Source organism: Salvelinus alpinus, chromosome 2, assembly GCF_045679555.1.
Source record: "Salvelinus alpinus chromosome 2, SLU_Salpinus.1, whole genome shotgun sequence".
Taxonomy (NCBI): Eukaryota; Metazoa; Chordata; class Actinopteri; order Salmoniformes; family Salmonidae; genus Salvelinus; species Salvelinus alpinus.
In genome coordinates, this window is record NC_092087.1 from 120,691,503 (window position 1) to 120,717,514 (window position 26,012).

General features: G+C 46.2%; 1 protein-coding gene and 1 long non-coding RNA gene across 11 annotated transcripts in view; one reads left to right on the top strand and one right to left on the bottom strand.

Annotated features, from left to right (window-relative positions):
- LOC139568511 (septin-9-like) overlaps positions 1-26,012 on the bottom strand; it is a 90,767-nt gene that overhangs the window by 16,575 nt on the left and 48,180 nt on the right. For 6 of the 10 annotated variants that reach the window (XM_071390378.1, XM_071390382.1, XM_071390379.1 and 3 more), the window contains 4 exons: positions 7,194-7,370; positions 4,381-4,509; positions 4,195-4,276; positions 3,959-4,096 (listed from right to left, as the gene is read on the bottom strand). In XM_071390378.1, coding sequence (XP_071246479.1) covers positions 3,959-4,096; positions 4,195-4,276; positions 4,381-4,509; positions 7,194-7,370 — 526 coding nt within the window. Of the gene's footprint in view, positions 1-3,958; positions 4,097-4,194; positions 4,277-4,380; positions 4,510-7,193; positions 7,371-7,970; positions 8,210-8,713; positions 8,833-20,580; positions 20,666-26,012 lie in introns of those variants that run through there. The other 4 variants (XM_071390385.1, XM_071390387.1, XM_071390384.1 and 1 more) reach the window with 4 other exon arrangements.
- On the top strand, positions 17,653-21,408 carry LOC139568512 (uncharacterized). The gene is made up of 3 exons (XR_011673623.1): positions 17,653-17,962; positions 18,632-18,773; positions 20,659-21,408. It is a non-coding gene; the product is annotated as an uncharacterized lncRNA (long non-coding RNA).

Below are 26,012 nucleotides of genomic sequence, written 5' to 3' on the forward strand. Positions count from 1 at the left end.
TACACTCTCCTATCTGTTCTCTATCAGAGGAGAATGTTCAGGCTATAGCTAGCCTGGCAGGGCCTCTGGTTGTTCCGTGTGTCTAGATTCTGAAATGCACATTTTCACATTCATTTATTCAACATTGAAAATATGAATATCTAAAAACAGCCCTTTTTGATGTTGTTAATTTGAAGACGTATCGTTGGGAACAATACTCTTTACAAGTACATCACATTTACAGAGTGGGCTCTCTGCTAATTCTGAATTTCTGATAATCGTATGCGCACCACCATAGCTGGCCTGGCAGTGCCCCCTCCTCCTCCTCCTCCTTATATGCTCCCTCTCTTTTCCCCCAATCTCTTTTCAGTCTCTCTCTTTCTTTTCCCCAAATCTCTTTTCAGCCTCTCTTTATGGTATCACCACTCTCTGCCTGGCTGGCAGTAGTGCCTCTGGTTGTTCCCCTCTCCAGCTCCTTCTGCTCTCCTCTCCCCTCCAATTCTCCCAGCCATGCTGGGTCACCCTGGTTCAAAGACCTGGAGCAGCTGGAGTATAGAGGGGCCACCTCAGGAGAGAGGAGAGACATGCACACTGAACGGTGCGGGAACAGAACACAACACATGTCAATATACGTCATACTACCTTCCAAGGGTGTCCGAGAGAGACCCACGTGACACGGTAAGAGAGAGAGCGAGGAGCGACAGAGACAGAGACAGACAGTCAACACCACTTCATGGTAAAGGGAAATAAAAATAAAAAGGGAGAGTGTGAGAGAGATCCCCCCCATAGGTCAATGATCCCCTGCTGCAGCTCTCCTTGGCTCCGCCTATAATTTGATCTCCTGTCCCCTCAGGAACCGTGACCTCCGCTTTGTGGACTGTAAGTCAGACACACACGTGTTTCATGTGCATCAGTGGTATGTAGGCCTACTGTACACTGTACACAGGTCTGTAAATACATACGGTAGATGTTCGACTATGAAAATGTTCACACGCTCCGGAACAAATAGATGAGACCGAGGTTCAAATGGACGCACAGCACATGTGAATCACATATCGGTCAACACACACATACCACAGATAGACATGCACATCACATATCGGTCAACACACACATACCACAGATAGACATGCACATGTGCATCACATATCGGTCAACACACACCTACCACAGATAGACATGCACATGTGCATCACATATCGGTCAACACACACACACACACACCACAGATAGACATGCACATCACATATCGGTCAACACACACCTACCACAGATAGACATGCACATGTGCATCACATATTGGTCAACACACACACATACCACAGATAGACATGCACATGCACAATGTGCACACACAATGTAGCTAAACTCCAGTTCTTCACTTAAACGGGAAATTATTAACAAAAAGGTCAACACACAAAATGCACTCCTACACACTAAACATATGTACTGTACATATTTATGCACACAGAGAGACGTCATATGCTCAAATCCTCCACTTCAAAAAGGGAAACAGTCAACTTGGTAGCTGTGTCTGCAGAGGGAGGGGTGAGCTGTCACTGCTAACCCTCCGAAAGCTGTTCTGTGGTCAAAATGGAAGCAACCATGTAGAGGAAGGGGGGTGACCGCACCGTAGACTGCTCTCTTCCCTCCTCTTTCTCTGATGTCTTTAAAACCACCTCACGGGTCAAGAGAGTCCGAGTGCAACATTGCCTGGCGTAACCGTGGGTTACCCTGGTAGTTCTCAAGGAAAGCATCCTTCGTGAGGTAACACGAGGACAGCCTAGAGGGAAGGAGTGCGGTCAACCATTCAGTCAACGGCTGCTATGCACTTCCATTGGCTACAGGTGCGACCAAAATGGCATCTTATTCCCTATATAGAGCACTACTTTTGGCCATAGCCCACAGAGCATAGGGTGCCATTTGGGACGCATCCTACGTCGATGGAAAACCGGTCGAGCTACTAAAAGAGACCTTGAAGCAAATTGCTGACACTTAAAGTACTCCTACTAACCCAAGGCCTAATACCTCCAAATTGAAGTTTGACAATAAAAAGAGCCACAACCATTGGGCTATAAAACTTGATGTCTCTGCTATTATTTGGTGATATGGGATGCCAGTATTACTGAATATTCAGCGTAGTGTCCATTACGGACATAATGGCACCAAAGCATGGAGCTGTGCTAGACACACGGGCTCATTCCCAAATGGCATCCTATTCCCTATGTAGTTCCCTACTTTTGACCAGAGCCCTGGTCAATAGTAGTGGACTAAATAGGTAACAGGGGGTCATTTGTTACGCAGCCATGGCCTTGGCATGGTGTGTTAGTAATTGGTTCCAGGCCCTTGTTGCAGACCTCAACCATAGAGGAGAAGTCATCTGTGAGAGCAATGAAGAGGAGAGAAGAACGGGAGTTGGGAGAATAGTTCCAGAACCTTTGAGTCTAGACCCTGAGCCAGGTTCAACCCAAAGGGCCAGGTTCAACCCAGGTTCAACCCAAAGGGCCAGGTTCAACCCAGGTTCAACCCACAGGGCCAGGTTCAACCCACAGAGCCAGGTTCAACCCACAGAGCCAGGTTCAACCCACAGAGCCAGGTTCAACCCACAGTCAGATCTATAGTGCTGTAAGAACACCAGGGTTTCATCCTTAGATTGTCCTGTAGAGGCGCATTGGCTACTCAACACATTATTAGTGTCTCTTCCCCCAGCTCCTGTCATCCCATCTGCTTTTGCTGACAGTGTGTGTGTGTGTGTGTGTGTGTGTGTGTGTGTGTGTGTGTGTGTGTGTGTGTGTGTGTGTGTGTATTTTATGCATCCCTATGCCTGTTGCTTGTGTTCTCTAGCCCAGTGCCAGGTTGTAGCTTCAGCCCCACAGTGAGTGGAGGGGTAGGACTCCTCTTTATGCTCCTGCTCTGAAGTCTCCTGGTGGCAGTAAAGAAGATCCTACTTACTGCTCCCCCCGTTTCCAGGCCTGATTAAGAGGTCCCTAGAGGGGACAGGTGCTTGGAAGTTTCCAAGAGAGCCTGTTTCGGGGGGAGGGGGGATTAGGGGGCACTCGAGGTCAAGGGGGTGAGAGAGGGAGGGGATTGGCAGGGGAAGAGAGGCATTTTAGCTTTTGGGACGAGAGAACGAGGGAAAAAGCCTTGGCTCGTGCTTTGCGAAAGACAATGCACTGACTGTAGAGCTGCCACATAGGGGCACACACACACACACACACACACACACACACACACACACACACACACACACACACACACACACACACACACACACACACACACACACACACACACACACACACACACACACACACACACACACACACACACACACTATGCAGCTGTGGTGTCATAAGGAGGAGGTGAGGGAGTGTGTCAAACAGTGGGATACACACACTCAATACACTCCAGAGAATAACTAGTGGACAAACAGCCACCACCTGGGTGTTTAAAACTATTCTGTTAGTAATGCATACACGTCTAAAAGACTGCAGGACCTTGACAGAATCTTTACATGCGCTGAGACATACTGAAGCCACTTCACGATTTCCCCGTCGATTAGAATAAAGTGCTTTTAACTTTGCATGAATGTCTAGGATTTTGATGTTTATATTTCAGTTAGTTAATATGAAGTAATTCTCTCAAATTTGCCACGGTCGCGGTTCCTGGTCAAATATACAAACGTATCCTAAACGCTTTGTCGTACATACATGGTCTTAGTCTCCCTGGCACTCATTGTTTGCTTTCACAGTCTATACGATTGGGTACTATAGCATCTGAGTCTTTGTGAAACCTGATTCCCAAAGCGATACCTCTGAGTCTCGGTGGACAAGATGACGTCTACAAGTGGTCGAAAGAAAAGGGGGGCAGTCTAGAGGAAGTGGTGAAGTCCCAGACAAACAGAGTGTGTGTGTTTGTGTGTGTGTGTGTGTGAGAGAGAGAGAGCGAGAGAGAGTGTGTGTGAGTGTCCATAACTCACCAGTGTCCAGTAGGTGGTATGAAGTACATGCAGCAGTGAACCCGTGAGTCTGGGATCCTCTTCTTCCTGTTGATGTTGATCTCCTCCTGCAGGTACTGCTCATACTGGTCATTGATGAACTTCATGATTGGCTGCCAGCTGTTGGGGGGGGGGCACATGGGAAATGGAGTTCACAGACAGGCGACGACCCAGTCATTCACTCTGTGGTAGGGATAACAAAAAAAACTACAACTCACCAGTTCTCGTTGTTGATGTGGTCCCCAAAGCCGGGAGTGTCGATTACCGTTAGTTTCATCCTCACGCCCTTCTCTTCAATGTCTAGACAGAGAGACACAGGAGAAATCCATGACATGTATTACATTGTTAAATGTATACTGATTACCACAGATCCGTATGTGTGTGTGTGTGTGTGTGTGTGTTACCGTGACTGATGGACTTGATCTCGATGGTCTTGGGGATCCTCTCCTCGGGGGTGGACACCACAGACTTCCTGCTGACCTTAGACTTGAACAGGGTGTTCATCAGGGTCGACTTCCCCAGACCACTCTGACCTGTTAGAGACCAACACAGGGGGTGAACTATAGGTCTGGACACACAAAAACAGAGGGGCTTCTCCTCAACCATGAGGCTCTTCTCACCTGTTGTGAATGTACAATAGCTTTCCTGACTCTGAACAGAGATCCTACACACAAGTTGTGAAAGACGAGAGACATTCCAGCCTGCTGTAGGATCATTCCAGCCTGCTGTGGGGTCATTCTAGCCTGCTGTGGGGTCATTCTAGCCTGCTGTGGGGTCATTCCAGCCTGCTGTGGGGTCATTCCAGCCTGCTGTGGGGTCATTCTAGCCTGCTGTAGGGTCATTCTAGCCTGCTGTAGGGTCATTCTAGCCTGCTGTAGGGCCATTCCAGCCTGCTGTGGGGTCATTCCAGCCTGCTGTAGGATCATTCCAGCCTGCTGTGGGGTCATTCTAGCCTGCTGTGGGGTCATTCTAGCCTGCTGTGGGGTCATTCCAGCCTGCTGTAGGATCATTCCAGCCTGCTGTGGGGTCATTCTAGCCTGCTGTGGGGTCATTCTAGCCTGCTGTGGGGTCATTCCAGCCTGCTGTGGGGTCATTCCAGCCTGCTGTGGGGTCATTCTAGCCTGCTGTATGGTCATTCTAGCCTGCTGTAGGGTCATTCTAGCCTGCTGTAGGGCCATTCTAGCCTGCTGTAGGGTCATTCTAGCCTGCTGTAGGGTCATTCCAGCCTGCTGTAGGGTCATTCTAGCCTGCTGTAGGGTCATTCCAGCCTGCTGTAGGGCCACACACTCCTCACCAAGACCCAGAAGAGGACTGGCCATCCCTCAGAGCCTGGTTCCTCTAGGTTTCTTCCTAGATTCCTGCCTTTCTAGGGAGTTTTCCCTAGCCACTGTGCTTCTACATCTGCATTGCTTGCTGTTTTAGCCTGGGTTTCTGTATAAGCACTTTGTGACAACTGCTGATGTAAAAAGGGCTTTATAAATACATTTGATTGATTCCCCATAGGCATCCATTAGCAGCAGGAAATCGGCAGCCCAGCCGTGCCAGCTTAATTAACCTTTATGCATCGGGGACACTGCTGCGGTCTCAGGGGCTTTAGGGCTGGGATTAGGGTAATTCATCTCACAGAGAGGCCTTACGAGTCTGATTTACATATCCACTGACCTTTCACACAATGCCTTTAGAGAGGGACAGAGAGTACTGCTGCTGTGTCAAACTCTGTCCTGTCCCCCCCCAGCTGTGTAGCGCTAGGGCAAAAAACTTAAACTGTGCACCCAGAGGGGGCCCCAGGACAGAGTTTGCGAGAGATGGTCATAGAGGATAGCCAAAACGGCCACTTCAAAACCAACCAATCAGAGTTAGGCATTTCTACAGTAGTTAAACAACTTCACATCAAGTTTGACCCTGGATACCATAGGTCATTGGATCAACTATATCCCTGTTTTTAACAACCTTATCAAATGTCTTCTTTATCTTAAACCATCAGGGCTTGATGGACAGGTCCTATAACACCACCCTCTATTCTAACCTGGCATTTATCATGCGAGTCACGTCTCACACACCAATAGCCACTATAACATGTATGCGCACTATTGCACAACATACCCTTTGCTCATGAACTATCCCATCCACTACAGGTGGGCCTTTCTCCAACGTTACGACTCCACCTCAGGCGGGCACACGTTTCTGACGTCACGTTTCTGATGTCACGTTTCTGACGTCTCTGGAAGCGCTGCCTGAATGCTGCCCTTTGCCAAAAACAACTATGAGGGTTGTGATGCATATCAGTGACATTCCAATGGTTTAGGATCTCCTCAGAACCACTATGACAGCTAGTATGTATACACACTCCCACAGGGCTCCTATACAAACATACTATGTGTGTGTGTGTGTGTGTGTCCGCGCGCTCTACTCTATCACCATCCCCTCCGACAGCCACGCAAACACAGAGACATCTAAGCTGGGAAGAGAGACTCGAGGTCCTTCAACATGCTCTTTGTAGCTTTAATCACTTCTCACCGTGGTAAAGTACAGGTAACTGCCAAAATAAAGGAAACACCAACATAAAGTGTATTTAATAGGGTGTTGGGCCACCATGAGTCAGAAAACCTTCAATGCACCTTGGCATAGATTCTACAAGTGTCTGGAACTCTATTGGAGGGATGCGACACCATTCTTCTGCATGAAATTCCATCATTTGGTGTTTTGTTGGTGGAAAACGCTGTCTCAGGCGCCACTGTTCAATTCGGTTGAGATCTGGTGACTGAGACACGCGCGAGCTGTGGTGAGCTGAGGGCAGAGTGGAGTGTGCTAGAGCTTGTCACCATTAATGGGCATCATTACTCCACCATCTCTCTGCCTGACAGCTTTCTTTTATACTGAAGGATGCATGCCACTATGTGTAGTGTGCACCAATCTCAGGAGCACTCGGGATAAGGGTTCCCCAATGGGGTTTCACGCTAGTTAGTCCTGGAAGAACAAGCACTCACTCCAGGCTCATTTCCCAATGACAGTTTGACTTTGAAACAGTGTTTAGAAAAGAAAGTCTCTCTCTCTGGGGATGGGTGGACGTAACAGATGTGATGGTGAGGACGTGCGCGTGTGTGTGTGTGTTCACGTGTGTTTAAAACCATTCCCTCACATCCATGATCTCAAAAGGGTGTGTGTTGCACGCGTGTGTGTTTTGCATTGCGTGTGTTCACTGTTCAACACCACTCACCGACGATCATGATGTTGAGCTCAAAGCCCTGTTTCATGGCCTTCCTCCTCATCTGCTCCAGGATGGCGTCGATGCCCACGTAGCTGAAGTCACCAGCGCCATGTGACGCTCCCTTGGCAGGGGGTTGCGGGTGTGGCGGGGCGGACATGTTGCTGTGGCTCGGCTTGACCTCTGACCCTGATGATGTGAGAGAGAGAGAGAGAGATATCAGTGTTCAGCATGGAACATTTTATATAGGAGAGTTCCATGCTGACAAACATTATGATAAATATTTTCCATCTCACTCGTCACTGTAGCTGCTGATCAATGTGTAGATATCACGACAGTTCACTGAATTCCAGCTGGTTATATCAAACTGTACTGAACTCAAACTACACCGGACAAACGTAACTTATCAAACTGATTCTACACAACGGTAGTGGCATGTTTGGTGAACAATATATGCTATGGGTATCACGGTTAACACCTCCATCTCACACAATAGCCACAGGACAAGACACTCATACACCAACACAAAACATTGCATGAAATGACTCAGAACCCCCCCCCGTCCTCCCCCCACCCAACCGTCTTAAAATAGACAAACATGGATCCCTGAGGAATTAAACTGAGTGAGGCAGCCAACAACCTATAGACTATAGCCCAATAAATTACACACAGAACAGCGGACAAAAACACATCCGCTCCCCTACGTCACATAAATCTGAAGACGTACATGCGTGTGTTATGGTGAACAACGGCGGCAAGCTGCAGCTGTAAAGTGGATGTAGTACTCACAATATTTCAAACTACAAAAAAAAAAGAAGGTACACAGACTCGTGTTGTAGAATAGTAGCAGTTACAAGTTACCACTCACCTGAGTGAGTGACTGGGAGGCAGGTAGATGAAAAGTACAGTATACAGTGAAGTAGACCTAAAACAGTCCAAACTCGTTGAAGAGAAGGTATGACTGACTGTCTATCGTAGCAAGGCTAACTGCCAAAGCAGTGTCTGGACGAGCCTACTGAACAGACAACAATCTGCTTTCAACTGTCGCATGTACACACACACACACACACACACACACACACACACACACACACACACACACACACACACACACACACACACACACACACACACACACACACACACACACACACACACACACACACACACACACACACACACACACACACACACACACACACACACACACATACATACACACATACATACACACACACGTTAGCCCCGGCGTGGTGGGAGGAGACAGTTGGGTGTTCTTCCCTTTTGACAGCGTGCTGTGGTATCATCTACTGCTCGAGGTCTACAGACACTCCAAACCACAGACAGAGACATATCACAGCCACCAAAATTGCTGTGAATGAATTCAAACATGCGATCAGAAGATCCACAGACAAACTTAGAATGTCCAAACTGTAAACACGGACCACTATGAACGTGCTCCAGATAAGGGGAACTGTGGCTGTCGTTTCCAGCGCTTTACATTCTACTTTGTGCCCATACAGTACACTCACAGTAGGAGAGAAAGTAGAACTCCCTTTTGAGTTTGACAACGTCAGCTCCAGCTGTCTGTGACAGGTCATTGTAACCACCTCGCCCTGCTCCTTGTAGCTGTGTGCCTGTCGACCTGATGAATATGGATGAGCATCAACAGCCATGTCTGTCTTTACAGCGGAAACTTCACCGCAGTCTCTGGGTTTCCTGTTCATCACACTAGCATCCACATCCTCTCTCTTTAGCACGCTGGGTCTGACGATTCAACTGTTGCGTTTTGTTCCACCTTGCACACAGGAAGTCATTGTCACACTGCACCTTATTTCCTGCCCATGTCTGAGAACGACAATTGTGCGTATGCCCATAAAACCTGCTGCCTCAGATCTGACACTAAATTCAATGCCACGTATTGAAACTTCCCCAATGGCTTTCTACACAATATGTAACCATTTTGTGGAACCATTACAGTAGGAGCGTTCTTTTATTTGGACTAGGAAGTACTAGACTTTCCACATGGAAGCCCTGGGAAAAGTGCTGCTAATAAACTTTTAATAAACAGTGCAACCAACTGGTCTATCGGAGCTAGAATCTCAGTGCCAAACGGGACCCTCGCCCAGTAACTACCACACACGCATACATCACCTACACACACTTCCCACCCACACACCCTTCCAAACCCACACCCCAGAATATAGGACTCCCAGTGGAATATCTGAACGCCTGGGAATCTCTGAACTGAACGCCCTTTTCTTCTCCACTAACAGTCAGAGTGAGACAACACAATAGAAGAGAATGAGTAGGTGGGGCCGGTTGGGTTGGACCACACCTTCACTAGCCGGTATCTGTGTGGAGCTGCAGTCTCGACCTTCGGTTTCCCAGACCCTGTGATGATTGATGGAGGCTAAGACACCACAGAGCGGCTTGGCTGAAAGGTCCGGAGAACACGAATTTCATAGAAGAAAAAGACGTGCCTCTTTACTGTCATCAATCAACGCACATCACCGTCAGAGTATTGGGTTTTGTTTTTATATTCCCTCAACCGGCAACGCACTCAACTTCTTTATGCGCCTTCATTAAGCTCACATTAAACATTCGATCAAATGGGGAAATGTGAACCCTTTGGTCGGATGAAACCGCATTGGCCCCTACTGTATGTAGGAGCAGATGTGCGGTGCTGCTATCCCTGTATCCCTTATTCCCCTGTAGTGGGAATAAGATGTAGAAGTACACACAGAGTGCTCATTTGATGTTAAAGGGGGAGGGAAAGCATGACACAATGGCATGTACAGGGCCTTTGTTGATGTTGTGGCGCCTGCCTGCCTGCCATTGCTGGTTTGCCTCTGAAGCTAAACAGGGTTGGTCCTGGTCGGGACCTGGATGGGAGACCAGATGCTGCTGGAAGTGGTGTTGGAGGGCCAGTAGGAGGTTCTCTTTCCTCTGGTCCCCTAAAATTATAATATCCCAATGCCCCAGGGCAGTGATTGGGGACATTGACCTGTGTAGGGTGCTGTCTTAAATAAAAAATAAAAAATAAATTTCTTCGGATGGGACGTTAAATAGGTGTCCTGACTCTCTGTGGTCACTAAAGATCCCATGGTACTTATCGTAAGAGTAGGGGTGTTAACCCCGGTGTCCTGGCTAAATTCCCAATATGGCCTTCATACCATCATGGCCACCTAATCATCCCTAGCTTCCAATTGGCTCATTCATCCCCCCTCCTCTCCCCTGTAACTATTCCTCAGGTCATTGCCATACATTAGATGTGTACAGTCAACGTATCTGGTAAAATAAGGGTTAACTAAAATAAATGTAAAAAAGAGTAAGGAAGTGCAGGAAGCAGCCGCTCTAAGAAAGAGACAGGATACAAACCGGCACTGATGGCATATTAAGGGTCTATGAGCCATCCCACCCCTGGGTACCACAATGCCAGCTCCCCCTGTGCCATCTGGTGGGTAACTTCTATGTTCACACACACACACACACACACACACACACACACACACACACACAAACACACACAAACACACACACTTTAAGACCAACAATGTTTTGTAATGAATGCGCCAGTGGGGGGTGTGTGTGTGTGTGTGTGTGTGTGTGTGTGTGTGTGTGTGTGTGTGTGTGTGTGTGTGTGTGTGTGTGTGTGTGTGTGTGTGTGTGTGTGTGTGTGTGTGTGTGTGTGTGTGTGTGTGTGTGTGTGTGTGTGTGTGTGTGAGCAAGGAGAAAAAGGGTGCTGATGGCAGTAACTTTACTCAGGCCTGAGAATCTTCTGTCTGAATTCTTTGTTCCTGTTTGACTGGCACAACAGACGAGAACGAGCAGTTTCACTCTCAGTGACAGTGACCACTGATCAAATCTAATTGTATTGGGTCAAATACACATGTTATTGGGGGTGTAGCGAAATGCTTGTGTTTCTAGCTCCAACAGTGCAGTGTTATCTAACAATTTCACAACAACACACACACACATCTAAAGTAAAGAAATGGAATTAATGTCCACTTCTCGTCTCTAGCCTAGTCTGGCCATAGGCCTAGCCAGAAACATTTCACCTTCCAAGGACCCTTCCTCATCATTTATGAGCTACAAGAAAAACAACATTGGCGTTTGAGGATCCAGGCTTTTATAGAACGCCTTGCCTTCCTTTTCTGAGTCAGAATAGCGTCCAGGCGTAAACATTGTTCTACAGAGCACTGGTAGCCTTTGTAGCCTGCTGGGTCTCTGGCTGAATCACCTGATTAAAACTGACCAGTGAAAATATGACTGCAACACATTCTAAACTTAGCTCACGCTAATGACCCTAATTTGATGTGAAGCTCCCTTCAATACACGTTGCATCCAAACTGAAGACGAAGGACCCCTAAGCCCAACAAAGCAGCTGTTGCTTATTCAAAGCACAGTGTTTACCAGAACTCTGAAAACAGACAACTGTTACGACTGGGGTTGGAAAAAGGCTAACTGACATTTCTGACTTGAGTGTGACAAGAGATTGAAGGATTAAGGGAAAGCATGTGGTGCTTTTCTGACTGGACATAGCTGAGTTTAAAGGTTCAGTCCATTCTCATTTTCCTTGCATGGATGAATGAATAAAATGGATGAGACCCCAACAGCTGCTGTTTCCAGACTCCACTTCTAGATTTGCTCCATTGGGAACCACCTCTGACTCATCTAAACACTCATCCCAGTGTAACAGGGTTCTATTGGTGATTCCCCTTGCCACTTTATTGTTAAGCCAATGGGTTTTTGGTTTTAGTTTTGTCTTGCCTTCACCTACTCAACATGGCATCTTATTGGCTGGTTTGCGTAGCTTGCTTACGAGGGAGGATGTTTCAGTTAGAATCGTCCCAGTGAAGCACCAAACCAGCGGTACGTTGTTGGTTGCAAAGCACTGTACGTCAAAAGTGATTTTTATACTCCCAAGTGATGATTTAAATGTACAATTTATATCAATTTGTCTGTAAATGTTATTCGAACATCACACGTAAGATGCAGCGTTTTTTGGTGAATATTTGTTGTGCATTTTGTTGTAGAGAATTCCAGCTAATACTAGCTAGCAACTTACTGTGTCTGGTGGGGATGGGGGGGTTCGTATATTTTGTACAGTGCGTGAGTGCAGAGTTGGATGGTGAGCCGTGCATTGCATGACATGCAATTTTGTGCTGTTTCTATCAGGTACATTGTTAAAGATATTATATTGTAATTGTATTATTTTGGTAACTACATGCCCAGTGAACAAGCACCAAACCAGCGTGCGTGAGTGCAGAGTTGGATGGTGAGCCGTGCATTGCATGACGTGCAATTTTGTGCTGTTTCTATCAGAATAAAGCTCCATGACTGGTGCTACAAGTTGGAGTTCGTGTCGATGATTGATTGTACACAACGCAAGAAGAATACTGTTACACTAGATCACTGTGGACCATGTGGACACCCAGCACCTTGGTCAAATGAGGAGGACTCTATTTAGATGACATGAACGAATAAGGGTGGAAATAAGATGTTTAGAAGTTAAATTATCTTGTGTAACGAAGCGGTTGAGATCTGAATGTTGAAAGCCAATTATGCTACACGGTATGATAGGGGACTGCGTTGGTGGTGGTTATGGTATGGGATAGCACCAGTGTCTGCGTGCCACATCTGACCTCTCTACTGTCATGTATAATGAATGTGAATATGGGCTCATACAGAGATACGTAAATCAGTGTTCTCTAGTAAAGATTGAGCACGAGCTACATCTTTCAACCCCATGTGTGAGGTTTCAGGCTCGGTGGTAGATTCATGGTTTCCTGTTTGTCAGTAGAGGCACAACGGAAGAGGCCTAGATGAGACATGTATCAACTCATATGCCACCCTGAAGACTATAAAAGTCAACATGTAAAAAAAGAAAAAAGAATGGAAAAAAATAGCACTTCTGATTCATTTCAAATGATAACTACACTGACCGTTTCAAGATCTTTAACAGGGAATTTGGGGGATTTATGTTAATCATGCCAGCTGACAGCGGTGTTGCACTAGTACTACTATAGCGTATCAAACCACAAACCATCTTAAAGAGCACAGCCACCACATTCCACACTCCCCTCAAGGGTTGGGGTCAATTCCGATTCAGTCAGTAAACTGAAATTCGAATTCTCCTCGTTGAAAAGCGATCCCCTTAACCTACATGCACCCTGTGCCCACCCAGTGCGCCTGGCCAGCCAATCCCCTTAACCTACATGCACCCTGTGCCCACCCGGTGCGCCTGGCCAGCCAACACGGCGTTCCCAAAGGATCCCTCTCTTCTCCTCCTCCTCCGATACAATCCGCACCGGAGGATCCCTTACTGATTTACATGCAGCCATAACCAAATATTGTTCTGCGTTCATTCTGACATTCATAATATCAGACACATACTGACCCAAATACAATATTCAAGGAGTGTAATTCATATTATGAATTTCATTCAAACATGTTTGTAGAGTTATGAGACAATAGGTTGGTTGTTTGCGGAGAGATGTGTTTTCGGTTTCTTTTGGGTTCGATATATTAAATAAAACAGTTTGGCGGAACCTTATTCAAAACGTGTTAACTCCAGAACCTTTCCAATTTAAACCACAACCTCTTTAGTTTCCTTTCTGTTGTGTTTTTTTCTTCTCCGTTCTTTGAGGCAAATCCAACCTTTGATGATACCAGAACTCCGGATACCACAGAGAAGGGAAACATGGAGGAGAGAGACCATGACAACGATTAATCTCATGCACAACGTGTAACTTGGCCTGAGGTTGGGCCACGCTGTTTGAATTGTGTGGTCAATGATTGAGCTGGTCCATCCGGGACTGGTCTGGTCCTCGTCTCTTCACAAGACAACGGGTCATAAAGAATGACAACTCCAGCACCAGTCATGCAATCCACTTTGAAGGTCTCTGGACTTCTGAGGAGATCACACCCGTTAAGCTGCTTCCTCATAATTGGTGCAACACACATTGTGACAGATCCTATTTGCAAGGCTCAGATAAGAGACAGTCTATGCCTTCTCTTCAACCCTTTAGTACATGGATGCCAAGGATGTCATGCCTCTCCGTTTGGGCTTTGGGAGGAAGCCGAGGCATCATCCGCTTCTTGGTCACACACCGTTACTGATCCCCTTAACAACACGGTCTGCTCCTTTAAAGTCCCAGTTCCTAGGGGGTGACCTTGTGTCCCAGTAGCCTGGTCCCAGATCTGTTTGTTCCGTCTTGCCAACTCCATTTGTGTCAATTGTCACACCAGGACTTGGAGTTGGCAAGACAGCACAAACAGATCTGGGATCAGGCTAGGGTCTCAGCCCTGTACCAACCAAATGGTCACGCTCTCTCCCCCCACCCTCCATCTCTCTCGCTCACTCCCTCCCTCTTCCCCCTCTTTTACAGGAGATGAAGCAATCGTTAAGTTTTATTCCTTCTGCTCTCTTGAGCAGATATGTGGACGGTAGGATTACATGGGGCAGTGTGGGAGAGGGCTGACAGACAGGCACGGCAGGATGGCACCAGATCCTACTATTGGACATAGAGCAATAGTGACTACTGCAATAGGAGCAACTCATCTTCTGTATAGCTTACTGTACAAGACATGCATGCAAGAGGCATTCTAGAATACATAGAGTACAGTATTGTAAAGTAATTTACAAAAGTTCAATCAGGAAGCCTGGTCTGAATGCTGGTTTAACTTCAAGCAGCATACCATAATTCACTCGGTTTCCCATTATTTGGGCATGTTGGGAATGAATACAAATGTATCATCATCAGCATAGCGTTTTGTTCTGCTCTTCCTATTAGCCATGTGTGGAATATCATTCACCTGCTTACCTTATAACCTATAAGCGTGGCACAATAATGCTCATTCCACATGCTTGCAATTTTAACCTACAGGCTCACTCTTGGACAATTATCACTTTCCTCTCTCTCAACCAAGGGGTGTAAATCTTGAGATGTATTTATGTCAACTTACCAATGTTCTCTCAGTTCCTGTTTTTCAGCATCAGTTTGACAACCATCCACCTCCTCACCACCACCCCGCTATAATAACCTTCAGGCCCGTCATTGGAACTCCTTTCTGGGTTCCAGCTGCACAGCAAAGGGCTACCTGTCATCGGCATCTGGCTCGGAGACGAGGCCATACCCCAAACTATTTCATAAGATTCCACCTCTGCTGTTGTATCAGTTAGACCTGTACTTGATTGAACTCGGGTATCAAGAAACGTTCCGATTTTAAGGTAGGAGATGATCTGGTCACTACTCCTGTTTGGTTAAACCCATGCTGTGTACTGTAAAAGTCCTCACGCAGAAAAAGAGTAGAGAGCAATGCTGGACACCCTGTTTCCCAAGAGGACCAAGTCAAGTACTGGGTTTCAAGTTCCACGTTGTATTAGTGGTATGTACAGGATAAACATGGGATACACCGTCCAACGAAAGGCTTACTTGCAGGTTCCGCCGACAACGCCACAATAACAACTAATACAATATATGAATAAAGTAAATGGCTCAGTAGAATAGAAGAAACATTTTAGCAGTAAGTATAATACAGGGAGGGTGAACTGTGTGATTGACATAAATAGGTAATGTTTCGGTTGGTAAAGAACTTGGGGGTCAATGGAAGGCTGGAACAGTCCGTTGAGGTGAGGCTAGGTACAGTAGGGGGACATGCGTAACTGTTCTGTAGTGTACATCCAAGAGGATATCCCACTCACTCAATCTCCCATCCGTCCTTTGAACCAAAGGGAACCAGCTGATTAAGAAGGTCAACGTGCCGCTTTACAGCAATAAGACCATAGCTTGCGATACAGTGGGCTTGAAGAATAGAACGGTGGACAGCACACACTCACACACACAGAAGCACTCCCCCTGCCTCCTCACACACGCTTCAGATGAAGGTGGGTGAAGAATGCTACTGGCTCACTTCATCTTTCACTACTGCCGTTGCTCGTCAAGCCCCCTGAGAATGTGACCTTTGGCCCTGCGCGGCCCAAAGCAGATGGTGTTAAAAGACAGCTTTCCACACGGGAACTTCTGGAACACAAAGATAATGACCTGCCCCCTTTGCCCACCACAGAGACAGCGGCAGAGAGAGAGAGTGAGGGATGGAGGGAGAGAACATGAGAGGCGAGGCAGGCCCATGCTGTAAATACAGTGACAGAGTGAGAAATATGGAGAGAAGGAAACACAGTTGAGGATAATATAAGGGAGGAGAGAGGCCCATGCTACAAAGACAAGGTGAAAGACGGCGAGCAAGAGAGAGAGCAAGATGGAGTATATAAGAGAGGAGAGAAAGGCCCAGCATAAGTGCAGCCATTATTGTGTTGTTGAGTGCCATGACGAACACCGTGTGCGAACCAGCTGCTTTAAGTCATATACCTACCACAACACTATAAAACCCTCCAGGCCTCTGAGAACAAGGGAAGAGAGACTGAAAGGAACTCAGCCACAGAGTCATTCAGAGCAGCATTATAGGGAACTGGGGGAACTGGTGTATGGCAGTCACACAACCACCAAGTATAAAGAGGGAAGTTGTGTGGTTTAAAAAAAATATTGTATACTCACTGAAAACTGTTACTCTTCCTTATGAGAGGAAAATGTAATTACGTTCAGAGTGGAGGAATGAGACGATAACGTGCCCTGAGACGAGGCCTGAGAAGACACGGTGGGGAACATCGTTCCAAGATATTGGTTTCATTTCGTGCCTGCGTGTGCTGCAATTAGCTACACATTCAAATGTTTCCAGTTAGTTTTATTAGCCAGTTACCCCCTTTATATTTCCACACATTTTGTTATTGGAAGATATGCAATTATGATCTCTCCCATGGCCAAGAACAACCACAGAAGTCAAATTACATTTTCCTTTACGCATTAATAAGGGGCTTAAATAGACTTTAAAAATAAAAAGGGTTTACAGATGTCTGGACATGAATCAAATTGTTTGCTCGTATCTCCTAAATCGTGTGTTCAACAGGGCCAGAAACATTGATCTAGTTTCCCTGTTAACGACGTGAACATGCTCCACTACGTAAGAGTAATCACACAACAGGGTTCAAACAGACTGTTGGCTGTACCCTTCAGACAGCACAAACAGAGGCCAGCAAAGAGGACATTAAAGAGGACATACGGGAATCAAATAATGCCATCCTGTTATACCAGAGGTAGACCTAATACTCTCCAAATCTGATCTAGAAACAGCACTGACAAATGAACGACGGCTGCAATGACTGGCTAATCCCGACAGATGTTAGTTTAACGCCAGGCAAAGGTGACACGTAACCCAGAAGCTTTTCCTCTAAAAATCATTCGGATTTATACTGTGAATGGAGTCAATAGATTGCAAGTATGCGTTGTTGACGAACACCACGCCAAGGAGGACCATGCGTACTCCGTCACCCAGTACTGTTCAAAACAATCATGACGGACGTCCTATCACGTCGTCGTCATGACTCTGTGTAGCTGTCATACGGCCGGGGGGCCCATAGCCTGCTGTGCACATGCTGCCACAGGCCCCTCGCCGTCTCACCAACAACGGTCGCCTATAACAGGAAATGACACGTTCACTGTTCCTCCCTGCTCACGTCCTCCCTCTCATATACACTAACAGTACTGTTAACCTCCCAGTGGGGTCTGGTAGATAGACTCCTCTGTCATTGGATGAGAAAAGGAAAGGCTGTGTTTAAGAACACGATTCATTATGGTGTTTATGGCATAACAGGCCACAGATCCACCTCTTAAGAGCTCTCTACCTCCAGGATAGTCACCTGAACAGGGTCGGTCTCAGTGGTAAGAAAACTTTTTTTTAAATAGAGTGAAATGGGACAGATTTTTGCTTTCCCGAAGTGTTTTGTTACAGTGTGTGACCCACGTTCAGTCCTGCCACCTTGCCTGTGAGCTGAATAGTAACTAAAGCATGAAACAAAATGGTGGACGCAGTACGAACAGTTATACTGTAATCACAATTCAACTCCTCCCTTGTGGGCTAACGTAGCTAATTAACAGTTGGTTTATTGTGTTGATGGTTAATAACTGTAGCGGCTAGGTAGCGGCTAGCCCAGAAGCTGTAAACACGTTACAGCTTAATATACTTTAATATAACGTCAGTGTCTCCTACTCTAAAGCGGTGGTGAAATAATGAACGATGGACTAAACACCTGTAACAGGGTTGGCTATGTTTCCTCTTGACACCGCAGAACTATGTATTCAATGTTTATGTATTCCTATTGGTTGGTTGAATTTACATACCAATAAGGTGTTATGACATTGGTCAGGGGGAGATCGTGAACGTAAATTCTTCCCGGTAGTGACACGCAAGCGGTAGGTCACGTTCTGAAGTACTATATTTTAAATGTTTTATTTACAATGTGTACGAGTTCATTATGTAAATATCCTGATGTGTATATACACCGAGTATACAAACAAAAATAAAAACCCCATGCTCTTTCCAATCCATAGACTGACCAGGTGAATCCAGGTGAAAGCTATGACCCCTTATTGATGTCCACATCAAATCAGCGTAGATGAAGCCTGCGAAGGATTGTGATTCATGGATTGTGTGTGTGCCATTCAGAGGGTGAACGGGCAAGACAAAAATAACGTAAGTGCCTTTGTACAAGGTTTGGTAGCACTGGTTTGTGTCAAGAACTGCAACGCTGCTGGGTTTCTCACACTCAACAGTTTCCCGTGTGTATCAAGAATGGTCCACCACCCAAAGGACATCCAGCCAACTTGACACAACTGTGGGAAGCATTGGAGTCAACATGGGTCATGTTGGGCCTGCATCCCTGACACCTTGTAGAGGCCAAGACCCGATTAATTGAGGCTGTTCTGAGGGCAAAAGGGGTGCATCTCAATAGTAGGAAGGCGTTCCTAATGTGTGGTATACTCAGTGCATACGTGTACGTTACCTGTTAGATATTGGCCGGAAGTCTGGGATGTGCTTTCGTATGTTATTGCTGTAAGAGTAAGTTAGCTCGCTCGAGATTAGCCCCTGCTAATTCACAGTTATTTACATGCTAACAGCGGAATCACGAGTCTACAGCCATCAACACACTGTTGTCCTACACATCTAATGTGCTTCCTTGTGTCCATCCTCAGAATAAATAACAATCGACTGGGATCGTTGGCTGGACAGTCCTTTCCTTAAAAACACAACGCAAGAGAGCTAGAAGTCCGGTCACATCTGTTACACTGGTGCTGAGATCACTTTTCTTGTCTCCGCTGCATAGCTGTTGTGCACACACACACACACACACACACACACACACACACACACACACACACACACACACACACACACACACACACACACACACACACACACACACACACACACACACACACACACACACACACACACACACACACACACAAACACAAATGTTGACTGCAGTTAAGCTAACAGTATCACTCCTTGGACATATAGGGATACAGTGTGGCGGACACCCCAAGGCAAGGACATCTAGAACATCTGACGTGTACTATGGTGTGACGACTGGCGCAGAAAGCTACACTGCTGCTTCTTGTTCTACTGTCTTCAACGATCGTTGTCTATTGGTGGATTGTGTACAATACAACCTGTCTAACGCTGGGTAAAATGGAGGTCATGTGGCCAAGAACTGGAACTAGAAGCAAAATGGCTGATATTTCAACAGCAGAAACAGGGAACGTGGTCAGTCACATAAGACGGGGCACAAACGTGGTTCTTCCTTTCTTGAGAGGCAAGTGAAGCGGAGGGGCTGGGTTGTAAGGAATGGGCCGCTCTTCCATTGAAGAAAGTCTCATGCAGAAAATGTGGCCTGACGCTTCAACTCACCTTGAACTTGCTACAGCAATCCACCAGAGAGCAGATGCATGGGGTTGCCAAAATTAAATCATACTTACTAATCCACTGCAATTGATCAAAGTTAAACTAGAACAATCCCGACACAGGGAGCAATTAGGACTAACATGGTTGGTCAATAAATACTCCCCACCCATTTAAGCAGATTGATTATTCAAGCTGAATGGGGCCGGGCACAAAGGAAAGAGGAAAGGGAGGGGGATGAGTAACAGACAGAGAGAGAGGGGGGGGGGTAACCTAAAAGAGGGGCAGCAGTAACCCCCCCAACTCTCCCAGAGAGCACAATGGAACAAGAGAAAGACAGATCGAAAAAGAAAAGTCTGGTCTGAATTTTATTATGACACCGTTCCAATCCCTGACAAATACAGCTGTCACACACTACACGGTTCAGCTCCAAAACCCCATCCAGACAGGACACACAGACTGAACAACCCCGCCATCCCTCTCTTTCCTTTCTATCACTCCTCCAGCCTCTCTACAAAAGGAAACACACAAACACACAAATCAGAGAAACAAGAAGCCGTAGCATGTTATGAACGAACAGAAAACCAGAGACACTCACCCTAGCCTCTCTCTCTCTCTCTCTCTCTCTCTCTCTTCCTCCTCTCTTTCCTCTCAACCACCCTGATCTCTGCTCCAGCTGGACAGGCTCTGCTGCTGCTCCCAGGCCACGCCCCCATAGCCTGGACACATGACCAACCACTCTACACCCAAGCAGGCCAGCCAGGCAGCCAGCAGCAGGCATGCCACACCCCTCATTCAGGGAGAGTTGAATGGGGAGCATTGTGAATGTGCTGGACACAGGCACAGTGTGTGTGTGTGTGTGTGTGCAGGGGGGGGGGGGGCAGTTGGACATGGGAGGAAAGGAGTGTGTTTTAAGAGTGCATATGTTTGAGAAATGGAGAGAAAAGGGTGTATGTGTTTGACAGGAAAAGTGAGTGTGTGTAAGAGGTGTAAACGGAAAGATTAAAGAACATTTGTGACAGTTTGCACGTGCTTAAAAAAGGAAAAAAATGTTTGTAACAAATGTGTATTCAGTGAAAGAGAGTATGTGTGTTGATGTCCATCTGTCCCTTCCCTCCCAATGCTCAACGCAGTGTGTCTCTCCCTGTATGTGTGTGTCTGAGTCTGTATATATGTGTGTATGCACACTGTGTGTGTACTGTGAGGAGGACACTGGGTCATCTCTCCTTCTGGCTCTTTCTCCTCCTGGGTTAAAATGAGTCTCCATCCATCACATTAATGCCTGCCTTATACACCCCCATGACTAAAGGAATATGTCCCGGTTAACGAATGAATACCATCCCATAGAGTCATCAGACTCCGCATGAAACATTCTATTGGAAACAGCTCCGTCGACTGTAATTCAAAACATTAAAGAGTACAATGTGTGATTTCCTTTTTGGTCTCATACGTTCACTTGTTGCATGCAATAACTGCGGAGCTTGGTCTTCATCATGTCTACATACACTGAAATACATGAGTGGTATTTTCTTTTGGTTTCCTAGCTACAATCACTTGTTACGTGGGCCTATCCATGCAACGTCTGTGGAATTGTGTCTATCATAAATCTGTTTTCACACTATGAAAATCACAATCCTTTCAATGCCGAAACCCGCTTCCTTCTTATGCGATTACTGGAATTAAGAGATCATTTGTTTTATCACAAGCGGGTGGAAAGATGGAAAGAGAAACATCTCTGTACTGCACTTATCTAACAAGCTTTTCCCCCACATTTGCAAGCTGATGCGAGGGCCCAAGAGACATTTTCTCATATTCAGCACAAACGCTTCCTTCCTGTCATGGTTTCGGTGGATTGTGTATGTATTGGACCACATGGTTTGTGCACCTGGCCCTATAGGCATCCGGTCTCAGTGAGAGATAGATATGAGAGAGCAGGTCGTCTTGTCCTGAACTAATACAGATCATCACCTGCAGGCTCTTCGGTTGAGGCTCTATTAGGAATACATCAGTAGTGTGTCTGTTCATTCTTCCCCCCAAAAATGACTCATATTGCAGCTAGGCGAGCTGCATGTGGTTTCTGATTCAATGTAGGGCAGGTTATGTAGTATGCCCTGCATGGTCCATGATTTGTTCATCTGCAGCATAAAAACACTGCAGCACAAACGTTGCTTGTTTGTTGCTCTCCCTCGTCTTGTGAGAACCCAGAGATCAACTGGGACTGAATCAATGACCGACATACATTTAGCTGGTCCTGTGGAATAGCAGCTAGTTCGGAATGATCACCCTGTCACGATGAGCGAATTCTAAATTGGAACTCAAGGTTTGCTCAATGACTGAGTCTATTTCAGTGCTCCAACTCGTCGCAAAAGAACTAAGTCGCCGGCCCATAGAAATAGAAGTCCTAGAACAGGCATCCTCCAATTATTACTGTACGCTCATGACCATAGCAACTGATCCGAGTCCAGCCCTTCAGCCCTTCAGATAATAGACCTCGGAATACTTGTTTGGCAAAGAGAAGTCTGTGGGTGAGAGATCACATTCAGACTTCCTTCCTTATCTTGATTGCATGCCACGATAATGAGATGAGACCCTGGAGCCACTTCCTTGTTTTGCAGTTGCAAACAAACATCAGAATTATTGTGCCAGAACCTTATTAAATGACCCAGCTCTTAGCAGAAGTTCTAGGACTTCTGTTGCTCCGTTGGCTGAACGTCTCGCCAGAGCTTTGTTTGTCATTCTGTTTGTTTTGTCATTTACCCCACTTCTGGAGGCCATCTTGAGGCCATATTCGTATAATCACATCAAACTGTGTGGGCCGAACAGGCAACTGGAGACCCATGCAGGCACAACCCCAGAGGGGAGCTCTCTGATTGGACTAGAGGTCAGATCTGATTGGAGGAGGCCCACACAATGATTAGAACACATGGAGCTGATTAACCAAGTCACCTCAATGACTCAGCAGAGAGAGTGACTCACACAGACATTCAGCCTCCCACCCAGAGAGATGGAAGAAGTTATGAAGAAGGGATAAAGAAGGACAGAGGAGGAGGGAGAGAACATCTGGCCAAGCTTATCTGGGAAGGAGAGAAACAAGCGACTTCCTGTTGAGCTGTAGCCGAGGCTGCTCTGCTCCCCTGTGGTGCAGATGGAGACAGAATGTGAGGATGCATGCAACTATATGAAAACATCTGAGGCCTGGGAGCATCTCTCTAGTCCAAAGTGGCTTCCTCTCCTTGTCTCCTTCTCTTCGTCCACACTCATCTGAGGGAACCGGATAAGTGATAGCGAATTCCCACTAGGATTAGATCAGTTCTGCCCAATAACACTATTGAGATGAACCCATAATCTCATGGCACACATGGGAGACATGGTATAGACAGAAAAAGGCCAGTTTAGAGTTAGAGACAGACTTCTGACTGTGTGACCAGACCAGGATAAACTCTGACCTTAGTCACATGGTCAGGAAAACCCCTAGCCCTACTTGCTCTTCGCTCTCCACCCTGAAGACATGACGATCATGCAGTCCATATCTAATCCTCCATATACACACTGTACTACTCCCTCGGGGACTGTGCTGCGCTCCAGCAACGCTACACGACCCCTCCAACTCTGCTCCTGACTCATCTCAGACCTCAGCTTATACGTTGCTCTTCAAGGTTACAATAAACCTGGCCTTGTTTGCTTTCATCTGCACTTTTCTGCACTCGAGGTACACACACACACACACACACACACACTCTTTTGAAGGACCCGTGCGCCTGTTGTTTGAACAGCGGCCGCAAAGTAGATAAACTGTCGGAATTTGTGGTCAGAGGTTTGTTTTAGCCAAGGTGTTTATCTAGTGGATTGTTTCCTCTCAGTTTTACAGTGACACTTCCCAGCTGTGTTACATAACAGAGCCAAATAACTCCCAGATATATAATATACATACATACATACATACATACAGTTGAAGGTTACATACATGTTAGCCAATTTCAAGTTCAAGTTCCAAGTTCTCTCACGTCACCCCGCTCCTCCGCTCTCTCCACTGGCTTCCAGTTGAAGCTCGCATCCGCTACAAGACCATGGTGCTTGCCTACGGAGCTGTGAGGGGAACGGCACCTCCGTACCTTCAGGCTCTGATCAGGCCCTACACCCAAACAAGGGCACTGCGTTCATCCACCTCTGGCCTGCTCGCCTCCCTACCTCTGAGGAAGTACAGTTCCCGCTCAGCCCAGTCAAAACTGTTCGCTGCTCTGGCACCCCAATGGTGGAACAAACTCCCTCACGACGCCAGGTCAGCGGAGTCAATCACCACCTTCCGGAGACACCTGAAACCCCACCTCTTTAAGGAATACCTAGGATAGGATAAAGTAATCCTTCTAACCCCCCCCCCCCTTAAAAGAGTTAGATGCACTATTGTAAAGTGGTTGTTCCACTGGATATCATAAGGTGAATGCACCAATTTGTAAGTCGCTCTGGATAAGAGCGTCTGCTAAATGACTTAAATGTAAATGTAAATACATTTAAACTCAGTTTTTCACAATTCCTGTCATTTAATCCTAGTAAATATTCCCTGTCTTAGGTCAGTTAGGATCACCACTTTATTTTAAGAAGGTGAAATGTCAGAATAACAGTAGAGAGATTATTATTATTTCAGCTTGTATTTCTTTCATCACATTCCCAGTGGGTCAGAAGTTCACATACACTCAATTAGTATTTGGAAGCATGGCCTTTAAAATGTTTAACTTGGGTCAAAAGTTTTGGGTAGCCTTCCACAAGCTTCCCACAATAAGTTGGGTGAATTTTGGCCCATTCCTCCTGACAGAGCTGGTGTAACTGAGTCAGGTTTGTAGGCCTCCTTGCTCGCACATGCTTTTTCAGTTCTGCCCACACATTTTCTATAGGATTGAGGTCAGGGCTTTGTGATGGCCACTCCAACACCTTGACTTTGTTGTCCTTAAGACATTTTGCCACAACTTTGGAAGTATGCTTGGGGTTATTGTCCATTTGGAAGACCCATTTGCGACCAAGCTTTAACTTCCTGACTGATGTCTTGAGATGTTGCTTCAACATATCCACATAATTTTCCATCCTCATGATGCCATCTATTTTGTGAAATGCATTAGTCCCTCCTGCAGCAAAGCACCCTCACAACATGATGCTGCCACCCCTGTGCTTCACGGTTGGGATGGTGTTCTTCGGCTTGCAAGCCTCCCTCTTTCCTCCAAACATAACGATGGTCATTATGGCCAAACAGTTCTATTTTTGTTTCATCAGACCAGAGGACATTTCTCCAAAAATGTACGATCTTTGTCCCCATGGGCAGTTGCAAACCGTAGTCTGGCTTTTTTTAATGGTGGTTCTGGAGCAGTGGCCTCTTCCTTGCTGAGCAGCCTTTCAGGTTATGTCGATATAGGACTCTTTTTACTGTGGATATAGATACTTTTGTACCCGTTTCCTCCAGCATCTTCACAAGATCCTTTGCTGTTGTTCTGGGATTGATTTTTACTTTTCGCACCAAAGTACGTTCATCTCTAGGAGACAGAACGCATCTCCTTCCTGAGCGGTATGACGGCTGTGTGGTCCCATGGTGTTTATACTTGCGTACTATTGTTTGTACAGTTGAATGTGGTACCTTCAGGCATTTGGAAATTTCTCCCAAGGATGAACCAGAATTGTGGAGGTCTACAATAATTTTTCTGAGGTTTTGGCTGATTTCTTTTGATTTTCCCATGATGTCAAGCAAAGAGGCACTGAGTTTGAAGGTAGGCCTTGAAATACATCCATAAGTTCACCTCTAATTGACTCAAATGATGTCAATTAGCCTATCAGAAGCTACTAAAGCCATGACATAATTTTCTGGAATTTTCCAAGCTGTTTAAAGGCACAGTCAACTTAGTGTATGTAAACTTCTGACCCACTGGAATTGTGATACAGTGAATTATAAGTGAAATAATCTGTCTGTAAACAATTGTTGGAAAAATGAATTGTGTCATGCACAAAGTAGATGTCCTAACCGACTTGCCAAAACTATAGTTTGTCAAC